The sequence below is a fragment of the Vanacampus margaritifer genome, chromosome 1 (genome assembly GCF_051991255.1).
Source record: "Vanacampus margaritifer isolate UIUO_Vmar chromosome 1, RoL_Vmar_1.0, whole genome shotgun sequence".
NCBI lineage: Eukaryota > Metazoa > Chordata > Actinopteri > Syngnathiformes > Syngnathidae > Vanacampus > Vanacampus margaritifer.
In genome coordinates this window covers 1466858-1488384 of record NC_135432.1, presented here as the reverse complement: position 1 = coordinate 1488384, position 21527 = coordinate 1466858, and the positions used below count along the sequence as shown (strand labels likewise).

General features: G+C 41.7%; 2 protein-coding genes across 7 annotated transcripts; both read right to left on the bottom strand.

Moving 5' to 3' along the window:
* Positions 1–1565: 1565 nt before the first annotated feature.
* Positions 1566–8203, bottom strand: nfkbiz (nuclear factor of kappa light polypeptide gene enhancer in B-cells inhibitor, zeta). Of its 4 annotated transcripts, XM_077553658.1 has the most exons (10): positions 8141–8203; positions 7997–8051; positions 7295–7533; positions 5960–6065; positions 3409–3555; positions 2667–2730; positions 2406–2602; positions 2196–2306; positions 1833–2062; positions 1566–1737 (listed from the first exon to the last, which is right to left on the bottom strand). In XM_077553658.1, the coding sequence occupies exons 2-9, from the start codon at positions 8015–8017 to the stop codon at positions 1841–1843; spliced, it is 1107 nt and encodes a 368-aa protein (XP_077409784.1). In that variant the 5' UTR covers positions 8018–8051; positions 8141–8203; the 3' UTR covers positions 1566–1737; positions 1833–1840. The 4 variants fall into 4 exon arrangements, with proteins under 4 accessions (XP_077409784.1, XP_077409775.1, XP_077409790.1 ...); XM_077553649.1 differs by having other exon boundaries at positions 7997–8188; XM_077553664.1 differs by having other exon boundaries at positions 1895–2062; positions 7997–8188.
* A 3336-nt stretch (positions 8204–11539) lies between these two features.
* Positions 11540–21155, bottom strand: LOC144059988 (glycerol kinase). 3 transcript variants are annotated; one of them, XM_077579034.1, is made up of 21 exons: positions 20914–21154; positions 20543–20616; positions 20340–20446; positions 20191–20268; positions 19504–19583; positions 19217–19354; positions 19030–19139; positions 18889–18955; positions 18723–18740; positions 16579–16614; positions 16431–16498; positions 16302–16344; positions 16134–16214; positions 14599–14677; positions 14416–14512; positions 13187–13271; positions 12973–13093; positions 12545–12688; positions 12388–12474; positions 12228–12314; positions 11540–12149 (listed from the first exon to the last, which is right to left on the bottom strand). In XM_077579034.1, exons 1-21 carry the CDS (start codon positions 21004–21006, stop codon positions 12139–12141), a joined length of 1704 nt encoding a protein of 567 aa, XP_077435160.1. In that variant the 5' UTR covers positions 21007–21154; the 3' UTR covers positions 11540–12138. The 3 variants fall into 3 exon arrangements, with proteins under 3 accessions (XP_077435160.1, XP_077435166.1, XP_077435177.1); XM_077579040.1 differs by lacking the exon at positions 18723–18740 and having other exon boundaries at positions 20914–21153; XM_077579051.1 differs by lacking the exons at positions 11540–12149; positions 12228–12314; positions 12388–12474 and having other exon boundaries at positions 12580–12726; positions 20914–21155.
* Positions 21156–21527: the final 372 nt, after the last annotated feature.

The window sequence follows — 21527 nt, the reverse complement described above, 5'->3', positions numbered from 1 at the left end:
TTTTCAAAAAAACAAAGCTCCCCAAAAAAAAATTGTCAGAAAAACAGAGGAAAATAATAAAAAATAAAAAAATAAACAAAAAAATAAACAAAAAAAACAGGGAAAAAAATTATTTTAAAAAAAAACGCTCCCCCCCAAAAATTTGTTAGAAAAACAGGACTTTTTTTTTTTTTCAAGTGAATGCAATACGCTTCCGTAATATATATATATATAGGTTTCAACTCGTCAAAAAAAAGGAGTTGAAACCTTGTCTGTCTTCCTTTTGGATCATGTGACATGATGAATTTGGGTTACAAATTAAGAATGGCACATATTTTTAGTGATCAAATGTAAGAATACATTTTACAACAACAATAAAATACAATAAAGTAATCTAGAGAAAATAATCCTAATTAAGGGGAAGTTGTGCCTTTGGCACAAATGACCCCAAGCCCACCATTTTGGAAAATAAAAAGTTGTTTTGAGCCAGCACAATGCTAACCATATAGACTCATGATGTAGCTTACTAGCGCACTAAAACATGTGAGAACTGTTTTCAAAAGTTGTCTATAATTGTTCAAACACAGCCAGCAAAAAAACGTAATCTTATGAATTTTATTTTGGAGGGCAAAATAATGTTTTTTGAACTTATATGTGCTTACCTCTGAAGCCATGTCTCTCCCTTTTTTACTGGATGAGCGAAATGGACGTCTCTTCAAAAATATGTGGTCACATGACCAACTTCTTTTATGGTTTTCCAAGTAACAGGAGAGGAACTACTCTCCTCTTCTCATTTTATATTCACGGCCTATAATAGTCTTTTGACAAGTTTATAAAAAAAAAAAAAAAAATCGTAGATTTATCACAATTAAAGCCTTTGACAAGTTTGATTCCCACAAAAAATTGTTTTCCGTGCAATGTTTGCACTTAGTGTTATGTGTATTAATGTTAAAATAAGTACCACTGTTTGTCACACACACAAACAAACACCAAAAAAATTTCACGCATGATTAATGACCGCCTTTGACTTGGAAAAGCGTTACTGGGGGAATTCCAGTCGCAACGCAGCAGACACGTCAAAAATGAACAGTAATAAATGTCATAATAATGCATAAAATATTTGTGAGGACTGGAGTCAAGTATTTTACAATTTAAAAATGTGCAGAATTTCACAAGTTACTTTATGTTAATGAAAGATTCGTTAGCTCTTAATATGAAAAGAAAAATGCACTGAGCTGTCACCAATGTCTTACAAATGCAATGATGCCATCTAGTGGCAGAAAAACAACCTCAACACAAATCAATATCACCGTACAGTGCATCTTTTTCATTTTAAGTCAATTGAATTATGAAATTATTGTATCAATTTCTATTGACCCCCCCCCCACACACACACACACACACACACACACACACACACACACACAGACACACACACGCTTTTAAGAGTATGAAAAATTATTGTACATTTGAAAGAGATATAAAATGTGTGTTTAATCGGGAGTTAACTATTAAAGTCATAATTCCGATTAAAAAAATGTGCTGGCCTGAGACCCCTAACGTATTTATGTATTTGTGTAGATATGTATGCATGCATGTATTTATTGATGCGTTCTCATTGAGTATTACATCCAAAAGAGGAGTTTCACTGAAACAACCACCATCTGCCTTGCCAGGCAAATTATGACATGATGGACCGTCTGACTGACAGTGTTCCGTTCTGGTTCAAGCGTCAACGCCTCTCAGGATCTGACGCACCTGAAGTTCAACATGGAGAGAAAGAATCCGATTAGGAAGGATCATGAACAAGCGGGTGAGAGTTTGATTCCCGTGCGAAAAGCGCATTTTCATGCCATTTGCTTCAAACGTGCGCTGGAACTTGGGCCGGAATCTCCTTTCCCGTCCTCCGCCTTACCCTCGCACCGTCGCTCCCCGCAGGCGCCAGATGCCAGGGGGCCTCGTTGTCGGCGTTTCTGGCGGCGGGGTCGGCTCCCGCTGACATCAGCATCTTCAGCGCGTCCAGCTGAGCGGGACGCGTTTGCAAGGAGCTGACGATGTGCAGCGCCGTGTTGCCGCTGAAGGTCTGCAAGCGGGACAACCTCCTTCAGGGTCAACTCTCACACATACACGAGTGCCACTCAACGTGTGAGAGGTCATCTTGTCCCTTTCGGCCCCTCTTCACACTTTGTCATGAGAGACGCGCTCTCTCATTTCACCTTGTGGTTGATGCTGCCGAACGCCGTCGGCTGCTTGCGGAAGACGTCCAACAGTTGACAATTGGCCTCTTCGGCCGCCATGTGCCAACAAGTGCGTCCGCTTTTCAAGTCCTGCGAGAAGGAAAAGCGGCCATGTCGTGATTTCAACGGCATTGCTCGTTTGCACCGACTGCCCTCGCCAAATGACTCGGCCAGGGGTTTAAATGTTACCTTGGTCCCACAGGAGGCGCCCATGAGCAACAGAGCCTCCACGCATGCAACGTAAAAGTGTTTCTTTTGGAGCAGCGCCCTCTGCTGGTGCTGCCGCCGGTGCCGATCCCCGAACCCGTCGGGACCGTGAGCCAGTCTCCTCCACTCGTTTTCAACCGCGTTGTGAGACAACACCGCAACATGAAGTGCAGTTAGACCTCCGAGAGGAAAGAAGACCAATTTGGATTCTGGCCAAGTGGTGAGAAAAAAAAATACACCTACCATCAAAATTTAGCATTTCTGTGTTAATCATCTGCAAACACCCTGAGAACGTCTTCCGGATCGTCTGCGGGGACACGCAGGATCACAACGTAACTATACATGCTACCCGTTAGCCCGTCAATGGTGACTGCCATTATGAGTTAGCATTAAGCTAGCAGGGCAATTCTTAAAAAGACATTCAGTGATCCCTAGCGCCATCTAGCGGTGAACTCATAATACTTTCATTTTAAGAACTGACTGTTGTCTATAGTATGCAAAAAAAAATGTATCGCATAAACGTTTATATATATATAAATATATGCTCAAGATGCTCGTTTGCTCACACAAAATAAGAATTGGTGGTAGGTTTGCAAACTGTGGTCTCTCTGAGCCACCGTAGTTTGCCTGCTCCTGCGTGCTTCTAATGCTATTCTTTTACCACTAGATGGCGCTAGGGATCACTGAATGTGACGTTTTCCTTCTGCTCGTTTTCCTTCTACTCGTATCAGAACGCGCGGAACCACACTGCCCCCAAGTGGCCAAATCGTGTACAACATGAACAGCGCTCCCAATAAAGGCACGGACAAACAAGGGCAAGACAGTCAGACAGAATCGTACTAAATACAGCAATACATACACTCCTCAAAATGAAAATGTGTCATTTTTTTCAGTGTATGGGGAAAAAAAAGGTTCCTCAAACATGATGCAGCAGAAAAGTAACTTTTGCCTCCCTTCCAAAGAAACGGAACGGTCAACTGGGAACCTGTAGACAGAAGTGGAATCCTTTCTCAGCGCACACGTGCAGAGGCGAGCGGCCCAACCAATCTGCGGTGTTGACGTTGGCTCCGAGCAGCAGCAGGTCGCCGACGATGAGGTGCTGATTGGCGGCGGTGGCGATCTGAAGCGGCGTCTGAGGAAACAACGTGGCACACGCAGCATGCACAAGACTCGCCGTACCTTTTTTTTCTCAGACAAATTGACTTCAAGCCAAAGAAAATCAGGAGAACTACGGCTTGCATCTCCCGAGTTTGGGAATACTGCACTTGTAAATACACACTTGCGTTGCGATGCGTCCCAAACTTGGAAATGATGCATGTTCACTTTTGTACTTTGATCTCTCTGTGTTAGACGATACAATCTGAAAATACAATGACGATACTGCTCAACTAAGGCTTGAAGGAAGTGTTTGTTTGTTTGTTTTTTCACCGGAGTTTGTGAAGCCAAATGAGCATTTTGTGCCTCATCAAAACAGATTGTATAGCAAAGCTGAGAATCAACCACGAGGCGGTCCCCAAAAAGCTTCGCTGGGCTGGACACTCGTGCGTTAAAGCGGGAAAATACTGGCGAAGGTTCCATGAGTGCCAAAAATATGTCTTTGCTCCTATTGAACCTTGAACTGTCCTTGTGTCCATGCTAGCTGTTAATGTACACATACATGTCAAGCCTAATTTGGTCCCACCTGTATTACAAACCCATAAAATCCTTATTTTCCCATAAAAATCCTTATGTCAGTTTTATCAATACTAAAGCTGTTTCATGCAATAACATTAATCTTACCTTACTTTCTTTCTTATATGAAGACATTGACAGTATCTTGTTCCAAATGACATTTTATTGCACAAAGAAAAAACAGATTTCTAAATATCACAGGGACGGTTGACTTTTTTGTTGCTTCACATTTCTCTCGTGCAACTTTGATTTCAAATGTTCTTTGACATCGTAAATGCCAGATGCCGCAACCTTAATGTCCCGTCAACAAAGCCAACATGATGCATACTCTTTACCTTAAATAAATCCGTCCATTCCGAACGAAAACGTCGGGTGTATCTTGTTTTTTTGGCCGGCCTGTCCCCCATTTTCTCAACCACTGCGAACGACTCGCAATTTTCGCGCTAACACAAATTTCTTAACTGCGCATGTCAGGAAACTGTTAGAAGTCTCGCGCGATAGACGAGATTTTGTGACCGGTTGTTGTTTAAATCGAGCTTATGCACACGTGTAGCACGTAGCCGACAGTAAATACTAAATAAATTTAAAAAGGGTAAGCAATATATACTAATATTATTATTTTCATGAAAACAGTTAAATCCGTATTCATTTCCAAATACGCCCGTATGCTTTTGCAACACTTAAAAATCCGTAAGAAATACGGACAAACCTTATGGGTTGACATGTATGATGTACATGCCTTTGATAGGCATAGATGCTACCAGCATATGCTACGTGTCTATGCTAGTTGGATATGCTAAATGCCGAGGACGGGATGCTACGCTAGCTCCAATCTACAAAGTACGTTACGCCCCATTAACGTACTTTATCGTAAGGTACTTTGTCGGTCGGAGCTGGCGTAGCGTGCCACCCTCGGCCAACGGGCTCTCCGACTCCAAGCCAACCTGGAAGCTAGAGTACCGGTACGGGCGCCGCGCCCGGTGCCAAGGCATAACCACGTTGTCAAAATGGCACAAGGTAACAGGTAGCAACGACAACACCTAGCATGATAGCATGTACACCTAGCATGGACACAAAGACAGTTCAATGTTGGACAAACACAGACATGTCACGTCACACGCTCATGGACGTAAGACAAAGGCGCGGCAACATATTTTGGCGCTCGGGTTCGAAGCTCATTATGTTGCACCTGCAAGCTAGCAACACGCTCTGGTTGGTTACCGCTGCGGCTAAACATGTTGAGGAGTCACTCTTAATGTCGGCAATCATCCATGAGCTCCATTTCGGACAACTATTCTTCTCAGCAGGCGAGATGAGGAAAGAAAGATGGAGAAGATGCGAAATGCTGAGCTTGAGTCGTACATTAATTCATGAGAGGAATCTCTTCACTGAACCGGAACAAGAAATTCTTTGTGTACGCCGGCATGCTGCGGAGGTTATAGTTATATTAATAGAAAATATTTAAAATATCTCTAATGTTTTTTATGTTTTCACAATAGAGTTCCAAGTTTTGATTTTGAATGTTCTCAAAATTACATAACAGTAGATCTTAGCTTTTCTTAAAAAAAAAAAAAAAAATCTATTTATCTTTGCTTATATAAACAATAAAATACAGTTTTTTGCTATACTCAATGTGAATTTAAGAAAAAAACTTGATTATAGAAAAAAGAAGAAGATTTTTTTTATTGCTTAATAGATCCTTTGCTTAAAGTCACGGGGAATCATTTGCAAAAAAAGAAAATTGTTCTACAAAATGAGAAAGTTGCTCCTCAAATAAAGTCATTGATTGACAAAACGGCCCTTTTGAGCGTTGCAGCTCCACATTTGTTGAATTGTCTTTGCAGACATCAGGTGAGCCGGCTTACCTGTCCTTTGTGCTCCTTCACCTCTAAGGCGCCGTAGTCGGCCATTTTGGAAGCGAGCACGTAGACCAGAGCTCTTCTGCCTTGAGCCGCCGCGATGTGAAGACATCTGCAAGACAGGCACGCGGACGGCGCGTTCGCAAGCAACGAGGACGTCAGTCGCAGCAACAAGATCATCGGCTGTGCCTCGGGAGTTCATTTGGCATTTTTCACAACGTGATTATTTATTCACTTCAAATTGTGTATTTTGGGGGTTTTCTGTCTTTACCAGTTCCGTACATGCTTAAAAATGCTGGTTTATAAAAAAAGTCACCTTATTAGAGTGAATGCGCTAACCCAACGCTAGGCCCAAAAGGGATTGAGCCAATTATTTATACCTTGCTCGTTGGGTTGAGGATTTGAACGCAAAAATGGACCAGGTCTCTTTGGTGTCACATATGATCAGATAGGGACGTACACTCTAAAAAGTGAATTGTAGAACCAATTTAAGAATCCAAATCGAATTGTTGACCAACTTAAAAAAATAATGGCTTCTACTGGTAACACACGATTGAATTAAGTTAATCCAAAGTGAATATTTTACGTTTAATGAATTCATAATTAATGAAACGTAATATATTCACTTTGGATTAACTTAATTCCATCCTGTGTTACCAATTGAAGTTATTATTTTTTTTAAAGTAGGTCAACAATTCAAATTGTACAATTTGGTTCAACAATTCATAATTAATGAAACGTAATATATTAATTTTGGATTAACTCAATTCCATCCTGTGTTACCAATTGAAATTATTAGTTTTTTTAAAGTAGGTCAACAATTCAAATTGTACAATTTGGTTCAACAATTCTCTTTTTAGAGTGTAACAATATATACGATAATTATCCCGATAATGTGGGTAGGATGACGATATAAAAAAGCTCCCATTACTGCATAAAAACTCACAATATTGTTTAAAAAAAAAAATCATTTTGGACAACATTGTTTTGTGACAAAGAAATGGCTTTGGCCAGCCATGTGATTGCCATGTGCTCCTTTTGGCGCAAAGCATGCTGGTCCATGTGTAGCTCACAAGGCCGTGTTCGCAAAAGTCAAGCAGACAAAAAGGAGATGTCGAAACATATTTTGCTGGTATGACTGATTTATGAGAGCGACCAGCATGGCCAAAACATGCCTAAGTAAAACACAACTGCACTAATAAACTAACCACCAGAGGGTGCTAAAGCTTCACAAATAGAACCTGGCCTTTTTAATGAACAGATGTGCTGCTTTGAATATCGGGACCCGATGTTCATACGGCGATATTGCCGTTATGGTGCCGTGCCACCCGTGTCACTTACGTGTCGCCGTCCCCGTCTTGCAAGTTCAGCAACTCGGGGGCGACGCCTTCATACTTTCTGGCTTCCTGTTGGATTTGCCACTGAAATAATGTGAACGTACGCTCCGGACCCGGGTGTGGCTCAGGACAGGGCAGGTGCGCATACGGAAGCGTCTGAGCCGTGTATTCTGGGATTTGGTCCAGAAAACGTTTCCTCTTCTGCAGGTGCGCCCCGGACATGACATGGTTGGGATTTTCCACCTAAAAATAACAAAAGCACATTATTACATACATTCAAGTCAAGCATTTCATAAATGTTAATATTTGTTCATGTCAAAATCATTTGAAATGATGCAAGTAATGAAGCGATTAGAAAAAGATTAGATGAGCACGTGCGGTGGATCCAAAAAATGTTGAAGACGTCCTCAGAACATTAAACGGCAAAAGAATTTTAATTTGGCGAGCAAACAAAAGTTGATTAAATAAGGCTTTTTAAGGACGTGGGGAAACTTCAGTCTAAGCGCCCACAAGAAAAATAAGTTGAAAGCCACACGAGTATTTCATGTGCAAATGACACCGGCCACGAATGGCGAGAATCATGAGGATTCTGTGTGGACACGACATCGAGATGGCGGCCACACAAAGTCCAAAAAAAAAAAAAAAGCATTGTTCTTCCTATGAAACATTTTGTGGCTGCGTGATCAGTTTGTATTGATTGAAATACCTGACTGAGCTGGTTACTCATCTGCAGCGATGAACCTGTCCCGGATCCAACCAAACTAAAGTCACAGCATCAAATGAACATCAACAGCAACGACGACGACACGTTTCAGGCTCGCTACGGGACATTTTTCCCTTCTGCGCTCACCTTTGCACTCAAGCAGTCCGCTTTGGCTTATTCCTGGCGGCAAGTGACTTTGCCACAGCTGACTACTTCCTTGTTTATGATTTATTCTGGCCCAGTTCCAAGTTCAGGAGTCACAAGACAGGCTTGGCTCAACTATTGTGGCTTGACTTGTCAAAGTGACAGAGGAAGAAGAGAGGTTAACACCGACTAACTTTATTACATTATTACATTTGATTCATTCATACATCTGAATAAATACATTTTAATTAAACAATTTGAAGGCCAAATGGATGCAACAAATACCAGAGGATGCTAATATATTGTAAATGCTAATAAGTTCTATCAGTTCTTGCCATTGGTGTAAAATATACACTCATTTTTATTTTCTTTATCATTCAAATTCGTAGGTTGTAATCCATAGTGTTTTTTCATTTTTGGCCCCCCAATACCGATTCCGATACCTAGTTTTGCAGCATCGGCTGATGCCGATACCGTGCCGATACCTAAAAAGCTGCCCTGCCATTGGTTAAGAGCATTCAAGGGCCAATCGGACGTCTCGGCTCACGTCACACATCAGCGCATGTCGTGCACGAGCAAGACACGAGATGCCGCACCCAAAGTCTTAAATTAGCGTGGGAAATAATGCTATCAGCATGTTAGCACTTGCCGATACTACCGTTTTAATGCGCTATCAGGGCCTCTCCCGATATTAGTATCGGATTAACACTAGTAATACAGCATGAATAATGACATTTTTATGAATTACTCTCATTAGCCGACAATCTGTCTCGGCAGCCCACTGACGATATTCAATTTTTTTTAAAAGTCATTCTTTAAAAAAATGAAACGGTACAGAAAGAAATAAAACTTATATATGCCCCTGATCAACACAAAATAAGTCAGCAAGCAGCCAAGATGCTTTCAATGTAACAATTATGATATATATTTCCAATAATTGTGCTATTATACTTTTTTCATTTAATACAAATGGACGGAGATGATTTTGTTTCATTTCATGTCTTTTATTCGTTTCAGGCAACAACAGAGCACACAGTCGGTGTCAAGCTCCACAAGGACAAAAAAAACAACATCAACAGCAAAAGGAAAAAGTCCAATTGTGCCTGAAAGGGAGTAAGAAGAAGAAAAGGTATTTGAATGCCAGCCGCATCTCACATTCCAAAGTCAAAGATGCTCTGCTACTTAACCTTAAGACTCAATAATAACAAGCAGCCGGAGAGCAATCGTCATTAAAAAAACAAGGAAAAAATGGAGAATACGAATGAGTTCGCATGCTGGCATTCTCATTAGAAACAATAACGATTGTAACAACTCAAATACACAAATATTGGAAGAAAACAACACTAAGACTGCTAGGACGGCGTATGCCAGAAATAAACGATAATCAACAACGATAATCAACAAAATAGCGATAACGGTAAAGAAGAAGCAAGCACGTATTTATGCAGACAGAAAGCACTGATGTCATCTCAACGCAAGGAATTCTCAATATTTTGCGAGCAGACCGTTCGTTTCAATCGATAAATGCTTTTGCATACTTTGTGTTGTAAACTGAGATGATTCCATAGTTGAACACCACATTCAGACGCACACAAACTTTTTGGAGTCGTCGTGATTTTCGCTAGCGTGAAATCTCCAGATGCTGTCCGAGTATCAACACAAACTCGAATTGTGAGAAACGCTCTTCATGATTAAAAAATGATCGATGAATCCTATTTCGCAAGATCGTGAAATGTTAACAACTTAGATTGAATAAACAAATGATGGCAGAAAAGCCACTTTAGGTACGATACGCAAAGCACGTTTCTGTATCGTGACTTATGGATTCATCGCATTTTGGGCGGCGTTTGCCCAAACGTGGATCCAAAATGTGAAGCGATGGAAGAACCAACCGAGGTGCAGGATGAAATACAAAGTGTGCAACACTCAAGATATTGCCTGATTTGATTTGAAATTGTTGCTAGGGTTTTGGGGATTTTTGATGTTACGTGTCACACGTGGGCTTTTCAAGACAATTATGACTCCCAAGAATTGATTTTCAGTAACTTGCAATTGGCACACCAGCAATATTTATTTGTAATTTAGAATCCATTTCTCCATGACCAAACAACATTGCTTTAGTTTTGCTTATATTTAAGCTTCATTTATTTATGTCCGTCCATTTTTTCAATATACATAATTCATGGTTCATTGTAGTTATGAGTTCATTAGAATTATCACTACTATAAAAAAATATATATTGGTATCATCAAAAGAATATATTTCAGTACTTGGGGTACATTAAAGATATCATTAATATACAAATGAAAGAGTTTTGGCCCCAGCACAGACCCCTGGGGGACCCCACACAAAATATTACGTTTATTAGATGCATATGGCCCCATTTTGACATATTAAATCGTCCAGACGTTTCCCGAATTCCATATTTTTCAAGCTTATTAAGTAGGATTGAATGATTGGTTGCATCAAAAGCTTTTTTGAAATCAACAAAAACAGCATATTTTTTCTGATCCAAAGCATTTGTGTTCTCTTCTATTGCCTCGATGCTGATGAAGTCGTTCTTGGAGTTCTGAGAGCGTTCTGACCTTCATTTAATATTTGATGCTTGTCCAGAAACTTCTCAAGTCGAGAATTGAAAAGCTTCTCAAGAATTTTGGAAAACTGAGGCAATAGAAAAATTGGTCTAAAGTTGGTGTAACTGTTGATTGTCATTCTTAAAAAGAGGTCTTACTTTAGCAATTTTCATACTTCGGGGAAAACAGCCAGACTGAAATTGTTCCACAAAGTCAAACCTCGAGTTGAAATCCTTCTTTTGGTTTTGTTCTATATTTAAGGTTTGGAAAAAAGACTTTCCCTTGACTGGTCAAATGTCCTGATGGGCTTGACACAATATTTGAAGGCGGTTAAACTCCATCAATTCACACATTTGACATTTATTAGTTGTATAAATATTGGATGATTGCGATCCGTGTATGTTCGCTTCCGTTACGACTTCTCGGAAAACCTTCGTCGACTTTTGCATTTTGGCTTGATTACGACGTGCGTGCGTTGAGGACGGCTGGAGCGGCTCATGCAAATGAGCAACAAACAATAGAATTTGAAGGGCACCGGACACTTAATCCGTTCATTCTAGCATCCATTTATTGATTTGCGCCGGTGCAATTGCGTGGCTTCACATTTCATGACTTACGATCAGAATCACAGCATGCAAGAGAATCACCATCGTCGGGAAATTGCTTTGTACTTCAAAATAAAAGATGTCGAATAGGTGAAGACGGCACGACGATGTTCCTGATGTCTGAAGAAAAGAAAATCACTTTTGTCCGAATATTTACTAAATCATCCGGATGCTATCATTTTCCAACTATGGACTTCAAATGAGACAATTCAAAGGAAAGATGATAAGTCAGACTTGAGTTTATTTATGCTTTTAGGATCACAATGAGGACAAGTAACAAAGACTTGTCCGTGCTACCATCTGAAATTTCACCCATTTTGGGGCAAAGCGACAATGTTGCACACAACAATAAATATTGACCTACATTTTTTCTCCAAGTGCTTTCGTTCGATGAAACATTATGGAGCAACATGACAAACTAATTCATTTCTGCTTTGCAATCACAAAAGTGAATACAAACGTGGAGATTCCACATCAATATATATTCATACATTGTGTGTGGTTCTGTTGTTTTTTTCCAAGAAAGAAAAAATAGAGACTTAGTACCCACAAATTCAAAAACCATATAAAGTGCACTGAAAAGTACTTTGACGAGGGTGTCGGTAACAAAGAAGAAACAGAACGCATTATGTACAAAACTGGCTCAAGGACAACAACCACCTGGCAGGAAATCAATTCAGCAATCAGTACCAAAACATGCGCGGCTAAAGTTCATGTTCATCAGGAGAAATTCAATAAGGGCAAGGTCACCTTCATTGGCGGTGTTTGCCCTTCTGGAGTGACGGAGGGGGGGGGTCACCAGGGAGGTCTTTGCCCTTGCTGACTAATTGTGACCTTGAGGTGACACAAAAAAAAAAGTCTTCATGAATTTCAGAGATTAGCGCTCCAACGCTCAGCCGGGCGGAGACCAACCTGCGATGTAATTGGCCCCGATCAGCATCAGGAGGCTGCCCAAGACGTAGAAGCCCAGCGGGACGCTGCAGAAGATGCCGCCGTCACCTGATGGCCGCCGCGCAAGCCGTCACGTCACAGGACGGAAGTCGCAAATACGGAAGCCGAGCTGCTTGCCTACCGTTTGCGTTGGACGGCAGCTCCGTCGTCTCCCAGTTCATCGACTTCTGGACGGCTTTTTTCCAGCGGGCGTACCGGAACTCGCTCTCTGACGCAAGAAGGAGAGCGAGATATCAAAGACTGCGCAGTGGATCCGACGACGGCGTTTCAAATTCTACCTTCAGGGTTGATCTGAGGCTCAAACTTCTCCGAGGTGACTTCACTCAAGTCGTCCGGGTTCAAACTCCACACGCTCACCCCTTCGGCTGCGCCGGCCGCCATCGCTGCGCCCAGAGCGGTGGTCTCTGGCATGGACGGTTTCACTGAGCAAATGAAGGAAACCCGATTCTTTGCAAGCTTCCTTCACACAAGACGCCACCGAGATACAAAACGGTTATCGTCACCCGATGAAAAGAATTGCAGACGTCATTTTTAAAAAAAAATTTTTTGCCTAAATCAGCTCCTCATGATGCAAACGGTTCCATTTTTCGGCTTCTGCGATTATTTGAAGGCGGCGTTGATAAGATTGATTCGTTTCAAGAGCAAGCGTAAAATGTTGCGGTCAAAAAGTGCCGATTGAAATGCGGAGGTCAAAGGTCAGGCTTACCGACAGGGATGCAAAGTATGTCGGCCTGCAGCTGCATCAGCAACCTGTTGGACGTCATCCCACCGTCCACCTGCAGCTGAGTGAGCGGGATGCCGCTGTCCTGGTTCATGGCGTCCAGGATCTGCAAACAAATGACACTTCATTGTGAGTGACACCCAGTCCGTGTTTGTTTGTTTGTTTGTTTGTTTGTTTGTTTGTTTGTTTGTTTTCCAACCTCGCGCGTCTGGAAGCAGACTGCTTCCAAGGCAGCGAAGGCGAGGTGCCTCTTATTGGTAAATTGCGTTAAGCCGCAAATGACCCTGTGACACAAAGACAGCATCAACGTCAGCGTCAAAAAAAAGTTAGTTTGCCGCTAAGTGGCGATGTGCAATTCAGCGAAATTCAATTCCAATGTCAATTATTACGCTCAACAATGACAAGATTGGCATAAAAATAAAAGATTATTAACTCATTGACTGGCAGCCATTTTGACTGAAGCAACCCCCTTCGCTCCCGGCCGATTGACTGGATTTGGACGGATTTTGCAAGACCCAAAGAATATTGTGTTCTATTGCTATCAAGAAAGATTAGAGTCTCTTCTTTCATCAAGATTTTTTTTCTATTTGTTTCCGTTTTGCAGCAATTAGCATTAAAATTGAGCTAAGTTTCATCATTATTCACAAATCTGTTACAAACTGTGTGGAAATGAGCTCGTTGCAACTTGGCTGATCTTATACTCTACTGCCACCTGCTGGCCGTTTTTTGTAATAACTTCCAGTGCTTTAAGCCATCTCTTCATGTCAGAAGCTGCATCCTTGCATAAAAAACTTTTTCTTTTCTTTTTTAAATAAAAATAAAACATGGAAACACGTTATTGGGAGGGAAGGATGACGTACTAAAACGTATTTCCAAGTTTTGGGGTTTAGAGGAGTTAAAATAACTCATTTAATAAATCTTGTTTGGTCCAAAAGAAACGTGCATAATTATAGTGTTTCAAAGAAATGTATTTCTGTAATGTAACCAGCTCAGTGGCATAGTGGCACAGTGTCCGCCCTGAGACTGGGAGGTCATGGGTTCAATTCCCGGCCGGGTCATACCAAAGACTATAAAAATGGGACCCATTGCCGCTCTGCTTGACACTCAGCATTAAGGGTTGGAATTGGGAGGTTAGATCACCACATGATTCCCGAGCGCGGCGCTGCTGCTGCTCACCGCTCCCTCAGTGGATGGCTCAAATGCGGAGAACGAATTTCGCCCCACTTAGGTGGGTGTGACAATCAGTGGATCTTATCTTATCTGCCTTAATATTTTTTACGTTTAGACATTTTCTTGTTTTGCACCAAAAAAAATAAATAATAATCATCGTCCTAATCGTGATTTCAATTATTACTTTATTAATCATGATGAATATTTCCTGCATAATGGAGCATCCCTGGCGCTAACGTGTTCCAAATTGGGTCTTACCCTCTGGCACTGGGCTCCCAGTAAGGCGCATAAAGGCCCGAGAAGGCGGGAACGAAATAACAACCGTAGGACGTCCCGACTGATGCGGCAAACTTCTCTGCGCAGGAAACAAAAGGAAACGTTGTCAAGTAGATCGTCAAAGCCGCCGAGCGCGCCGATGCTAGCATATGATCGACGACGTACCAAGCTCGTCGGAAGATCCAATGATGCCGAGGTTGTCCTGCAGCCAACGGACCACAGCTCCTGCGATGGCTACGGAACCCTGGCCAGGAAGAAAAAAAAAAAAAAAAGGCTACGGAACCCTGGCCAGAACGCAGTGTTGGACAAAATATGCAAATACACTCAACCAAGATGGAAAAGCAACATTTTTGTGTTGGATCAGATCAACTCAAAGATCGAAAGCTTCTTCCACATTCACAATATCAGCATTTCTCTCAAATATTGTTCTACATTTGTGATAGTGAGCACTTCTCCTTTGCCGAGATCATCAAGATGCTGATTAGACAGCATGATGAGTGCACAGGTGTGCCTTAGACTGCCCAAAGAACAGTCAGTAGCCTTTTGGTGTGGGCAGTCTAAGGCACACCTGTGCACTCATCATGCATCTTGACATGGCACACCTGTGAGGTGTGAACTGAATCCACCTTACCAGGGAGGCTGAGGCGTGCCATCCCTCTAGAGTCGGAACACACTAATAGAAAAGCGGCTCCCAGCGTTTCCATTTATTGGCATCGTATGCGGGTTTCGTTGACGATTGCCAACGCGTTCTTTGCTATCAACGCTCCAGGTACGGATTGCAACGACATCAGCGGCAGTTTGCCTTCATGTGAAACGTGCCGTTAGGAACTGTTAACGTTCAAACCCGTATCTCACACCATCCGGGTCCATTCAAGGCTGCAAAACGTGCAAAGACGTACAGAACGAACCATTAAGCAACACTTCCAAACATTCGGACTTTGCTCAAAGGCAACTCACGGGAGTCGCACTCCCGTCTGCCGGCTGCGTCTGTTTTGACTGAGGCGGGAGGAGCAGTTTTTCAAAGCTCAGTTCATGAGTGATGAAATGTTACTGGAGTTGGACATTATTGTCACAAAATAATGTAGGTTGTATTTTGTACATTTCTACAGAAAACTTTTTTTTTTTTATGTAGTTATGTTTATTTTCAAATGTTTTTTCTTTTCGGGGACCCCATGGAGGAGTCCTCCAATATGGACCTCTTAAAACGTCACTGTTGGGTTTGTAAGGCCGTGTTACTTTTAAACATGTCTCTTGTTTACAGATACAAGAAAGACATAAAATCTGGATGCTGCTAATCGAGGTTTATTCGCATTCCCCCCCCCAAAGAATCGAATCGTTAAACAGGATCAAAAACGGAATCTTAAAAATCTTATCAATTCCCATCCCGACCCTCCGGTCCCACCAACGCCAATCCAGAGGCGTGTCAACCACGACAGGAACTCCGGGCGGATCTCATCCACCGAGGAGCTTTTCCGACCACTTCAGTGACTTTGACCCGGAGACGGTGCCGGGCAGCTGCCTCCGGAGTCCCGCAGGCCCAAAAGGCCCGGTACATACATATAGTATTGCATGTGTATACGTACTTGTCATTTTCTTGTGTGAGCGTTTTCATGTACTTTTCATGATTTTGTGTGGATATCGCTGCCGTCCGACTGAATTTCAATTTTGAGTACACACGGATTGCATTCCCGGCGGGGTACCTCTAATGCGTAGCAGGCGGGTTTGTCTCGACCCAGTTTGTAGGCCACAGTGGTCAGGAGGCCGTGGTCGGACATGACCGGCTGTTAGCAAAAGGGAACGGCAGTTTTAGCCATCAGGAATACGTTACAAGCCGAGACATCTGCAGCAGCTCGGTGGCGGCGCCGCACCTTGGGTCCGGTGTTGCGCAGCAAAAAGCAGCCCGTTCCATACCTGCAACACAAAACAAACAAACACAAAGTCATGACATTTGCTCAACCTCTTTCTTTCCTTGCCAGCCACATCGCACGCGCACTGACGTGTTCTTGGCTTGTCCGTCCTGGAAGCACATCTGTCCGACCAAGGCTGCCGACTGATCTCCAAGACACTGAATCGGGAAGCAAACGCATGAGCGTCAAACGTGCAGCAGTTGGCATCAGCGAGCGCATCAAACGGACAAATACGTACCCCTGAAATGGGAATGCCGGAAAGTGCTCCTGATTTCTGCCAAACCATCACATGTGATTACTTTTAGTGGACTGACGTTCATTTGCTGTCACTTATGCTGCATTTGAGGACGCTCGGACGTCGGAAACATCGCAGTTGGTTTTTCCAAGTTCTGACCCAAAAGCGTTTGAGGGGAACGTAAACAACCAAAATGGCGGATAGTGATCAATTGGTTTTTATTTTGCTCCTCATTATTCAATTTTGACCTCCAAAATGTTTCTTCATTTATTGTTTTTATCTTATTTCATACACGCGAGTTGTTCGTCATATAATTCCATGCAGGGAGATGCGTGAAGTTATGTTGAATATTTAGGAATGAAGAAAGCGGTCGACTTTCACAAACGATGTTTTACCGTTCACGCCATTGTATTGTGACGTCACATTTTAGTCGGCCGGTGAAGTCGGGCTCCTTTTTTTCTTTCTTTCGACTTCGAGTGGAATTTCCAAATTCAAGAGGGCGCTCCCGTACGCACTTCCTGGTTTGAAGTCGGAATTGTCTGACTTCAAACCAGGAAGTGTGTACGGGAACTTGAACATCCCACTTGCGAACTTTCCTCAAATGCAACATAATAATAATAATTACAGTAAACCACATTGAATGAAACACCACCAAAGTAAAAGAAAATTAGTTTCAACTCTACTGCAAAAACCAAAACTATAGTGCACCATGCAGAACCATTTTAGCCAAATTAGGTCAATGACATTATTTGACAACATTAAGTCAAATAACAGCTGTAATAAAGCAATGCTTTCATATCGCTACAAGGTGCCTTTGCCGTCCTCATCATCATCATGAAAGTATTGCAAAAATAATCCAATTGTCGGTCTTAGAAGTGACCAAAAATGTGCATAAATGCTCATTCTCTTCAAATGTGCTTCATGTCCCCCCCCCCCCCCCCATTTTGATGGCTGTGATTTGGCATGGATCGCTTGGATGATGATCATCGATGTTGGATTTTCATAATCATTGTGAACATTTTGCACGTGTCCCTTAAAATGTTGTCATGATGAGAAGAGGCTCTCGTGTTTACAATCGTTTTGTCTTTCTTCAATGGAGTGCGCGACAGCAAAGAATATTTACATTGACGCCGTTTTGGAATTGTCAAAACATCATTTGTGTAGTCAAATACAAATGGATCGAAATGTTTCAGAAATAAAAACAGCGCAAGTCATCATGCCAACTGACTCATGTTTTTAAAAATGAAGGTACATGAAATTCGCATTAGCCAAAAATGTCCACCCTGTCAGCAAGCTCAAACATGACGCTATATTTATCTACATTGTCTGCTTGTAGTCATTTATTGTTTTAAACATGTTGGAGCTTGACCAATGTGCATTTCTAACAGCATAACACCTACTTCATAGACAAAAATATGAAGTTAGAAAATAAATAGGATCAAAAAATGTATTCATTATTATAAAATTATTATTATAAAAAATATATATTATTTTTTTAAGAATTATAATATTAAACGCAATTACAAAAATGTACAGTATTAAATAAATACAAAGGTGAATGGATTTTTTCCTGAAATTGGGAAGTCTCAAAAGCACCTTAAGGTGATATTGACTAAAACAGTGAAGGTCACACGGGGTCTCGCTTTCTCCATAATAGGTTCAATTTTAACAATGAATCTTTGAAAAGTTAGTTTAAGAAAAGTACAAGGTACAGAAAATGCTAAAAACCAAACCCTCTTAAAATATTCCCTCATTTCCACCCAAAAATGCCACAAACAGCATTTTTCAATCCACCAGCATCGGTGCGGACATGAGCTCAATTTCTTCACTCTTTGAAGCCACTAAGGCGCGTTCAAGGAGCCAAGACATTTAGGAGCTTTCATGCGATGGGTGGAGCCCAAGATGGCGAGTGGCAAGTCACAAGCAAAAAGCGCCAGCACATTTCCAAATTCATTGTATATTTGCCTTCAATTCAAATGGCATACTTTGTGATTGTTTCTCCAAAGATTTGGACGGCAAACGAGCTCAGCATTCTGAGATTGGAAATGAGCTTGTCGGACAGAGCAGAAGCAAAAGCACGCACAGAAGAAGCAGCGTGAGCAACTTAAGCATGAAGAGGAAAATTGCAGAGTTACAATGAGACTTACCCAGCTACAACATATTTTCTACCAGTGAGAGAAAAGAGACAACGGCACACAAAATAATGCCCACGAGAGTTTCTCAGACAATGTTCATGCATTCAGCTTCGGTTATTTGTAAGCGGCGTGACACACAAAAAAAGAAGAAAAAAAAGGATTTGTGACGATGGCTCACCATGAGGCCGTAGATTTCAGAAGAACTTCTCACTCGGGGCAGAATCTCCATTGGAATACCAAAATATCTGATTGGAATCAAGAAAAAGTAGAATGTCATCAACGTGACGTCATTTACACGGGTGACCAGTAGGTGTCATACTTGCATAGCTCCGGGTCCCAGTCCATGGTGTGAATGTTGAACAACATGGTTCGACTGGCGTTGGTCACATCGGTGCAGTGGACCCCTCCAGACTTGCCCCCGGTTAAACACTGGAGGATATTTTCACCCAGTCATGCGCTACTTCTTTGAAGCAGAAAATAAAAACAGCCAGCATCGAATGTCTCACCCAAATAATCCAAGAGTCCACGGTGCCAAACATGGCGCGTTGGGAAAGGACAGCTTTGTGAACTTCGTCCACGTTGTCCATCAACCAGCGAAGTTTCACCGCACTGAAGTAAGTGCTGATGGGGAGGCCCGTTTTATGCTGCGTGATGGAAAAAGGGGTCGAGGGGTTGCACCAATTTACTAGTAAATTACAATTTACAACTTAGAATCTTGCTGCTGTAACAATTCTTTTTTTTTTTTCAAATATTGGAATGGCTGAAAGGAAACTGGAAGCGAAACATGTTGCACCTTCAAGTGGTTTTTATTCCTCCCTGGTGTTTTGTTGATCAGACTCTCAACTGTGGATTGAGTTCGGAGGTCAAGCCAAACTGGAAAATAAGAAGTTTTTTTGCCGAGGTGGCACTTTTACAGCGTGACGAATAGGGCTGGGTATCGATTGTAATTTCCTCAATCGATTCCATTTTGATTTTTTTCGATTCACTTCACTTCAAACCAAGATTGATTAATTATTAATCAACGACATGATTTTTTTTTTTTTAAAAACACACAAATATTAAATTCCAAATTAATTTTTGCAATGGAAGTAACTGGTTAAATTATTTAGTGTTATAAATAAATCAGTTAAGTGCTACACAAACATTGGCATTAGCAAGGATGAGATGAAAATATTTTCAGAATATGAATTCAATAAATAAAAATTAAAAAGATTATGAATTGTCTTAAATTGCAAGTCAGGTCTTTCATAAATGTAAGAAAATACTTTTAAATTCATGTGAACAGTAAATGCCAAGAAAACCGTAAAATACAAAAAAAAAAAAACTCAGCCTTTAAAATTCGATTTTGTTATATATTTATGTGATGGGGGAAAAAAAATCAACTCATGGTTTTATGAATCGATATCAGGCTCGAAGGGGAAAATCGATTGGATATTAATTATTCAATTTTTAAAACCCAGCCCTAGTAATGAAATATTACCTATTGCATTGTAGAGCGGCTCCCCAGTTTCTTTGTCCCAAACAAGTGTGGTTTCCCTTTGGTTGGTCACGCCAATCGCTGGAAACAAGCAAGATAGAAATCTCAATAAATGAGCAAATTGAAACGGCAAAAGTCCCAATGAGGCCTACCTTTAATATTGGTGATGTCAATATTGAGTTGTGTGAGTTTTTCACACGTGCGCTCCATGCACTCGTACACCGACTGCAAGATTTCTTTGGGGTCTTCCTCCACCCATCTGAGAAGCACAAGCACAATTCATTCAGGCCTTCCTGCACAGCAGCTGAATTGTTTTTGTTTTTTTTAGTGAATCGTTTAATCATCACACACTGACCCTTCTTTGGGGAAACTCTGTTTTATTTCCACCTGGTGGTGGCTCAGGAGTTCTGCCGTTTTGGAATTGAACACCTACCAAAACAGCACAAGAATGAAATGTTGTATTAATATTTACTGTTTACTCATGTAAACATTTGGACTGCGAAACTAGATGGCGCATGAGGGAGTAATACTCGTTGTACGAACATGCCCAGGTCAAGCGAAATTGACGCGGAGGGCCGAGTTTGACTTTGACATCTGTGGTGTAAATAAAATAGCAGACTATATTGCCAAGACCTTCGTGTGTCACGTACGGACAAGAAATAGAAATGTCTGGCGCGGTCATGAAAAGCGAGCTAGTTAGCCGCAGCTGAGGCCGCTTGGTCTTACCAAGAAGCGTGTGGAGCTGGTGCCCTGGTCGATGGCAGCAACCAGCGGGCCGAGCGGAACGCGGTGCGAGGACCCAGCCATGGTGCTGATCATGGGGAGCCCGAGCGCACCGAAGCCCCGCAGCCAGCTGGATGCAAAAACCGGTTGCTCTACTCCAGCAACAGGAGAATTTCTTTTGAAGAGGGGCAAAGACAGGGCGTGGAGTCAGGCGCTTACTTTTGGCGTACATAGGTTAATGGTGGGCGCTTAGTGATGACGTCACAGCCCGCACCCCAACCAAAACCAGAGCCCTCTAGATAGTTGGGCTTTCCTTACCGAATACTGTATATTTTTGTGGGATATTTGAACTATGAAAATTCATTTGAAAAATAATATTATTTGATTCATCTTTTAGCTTATTTTTGCTAAGTTTTATATTCATTCATGTAAATGTGTAAAGTCGAAACCTATTTATATACCGTTTTATATTTTTGTACTCTCCCTTTTTTCGCCTTTTCTTTTACTGTTATTGTGAGATTGTTGTGTAGTGTGATGATGATTGTTTGCTTAATGTTTGCCATGTTTGGCCTTTGGTTTAAATTTTTTAAATAAAGCAATTAAAAAAAAGAGCCGTA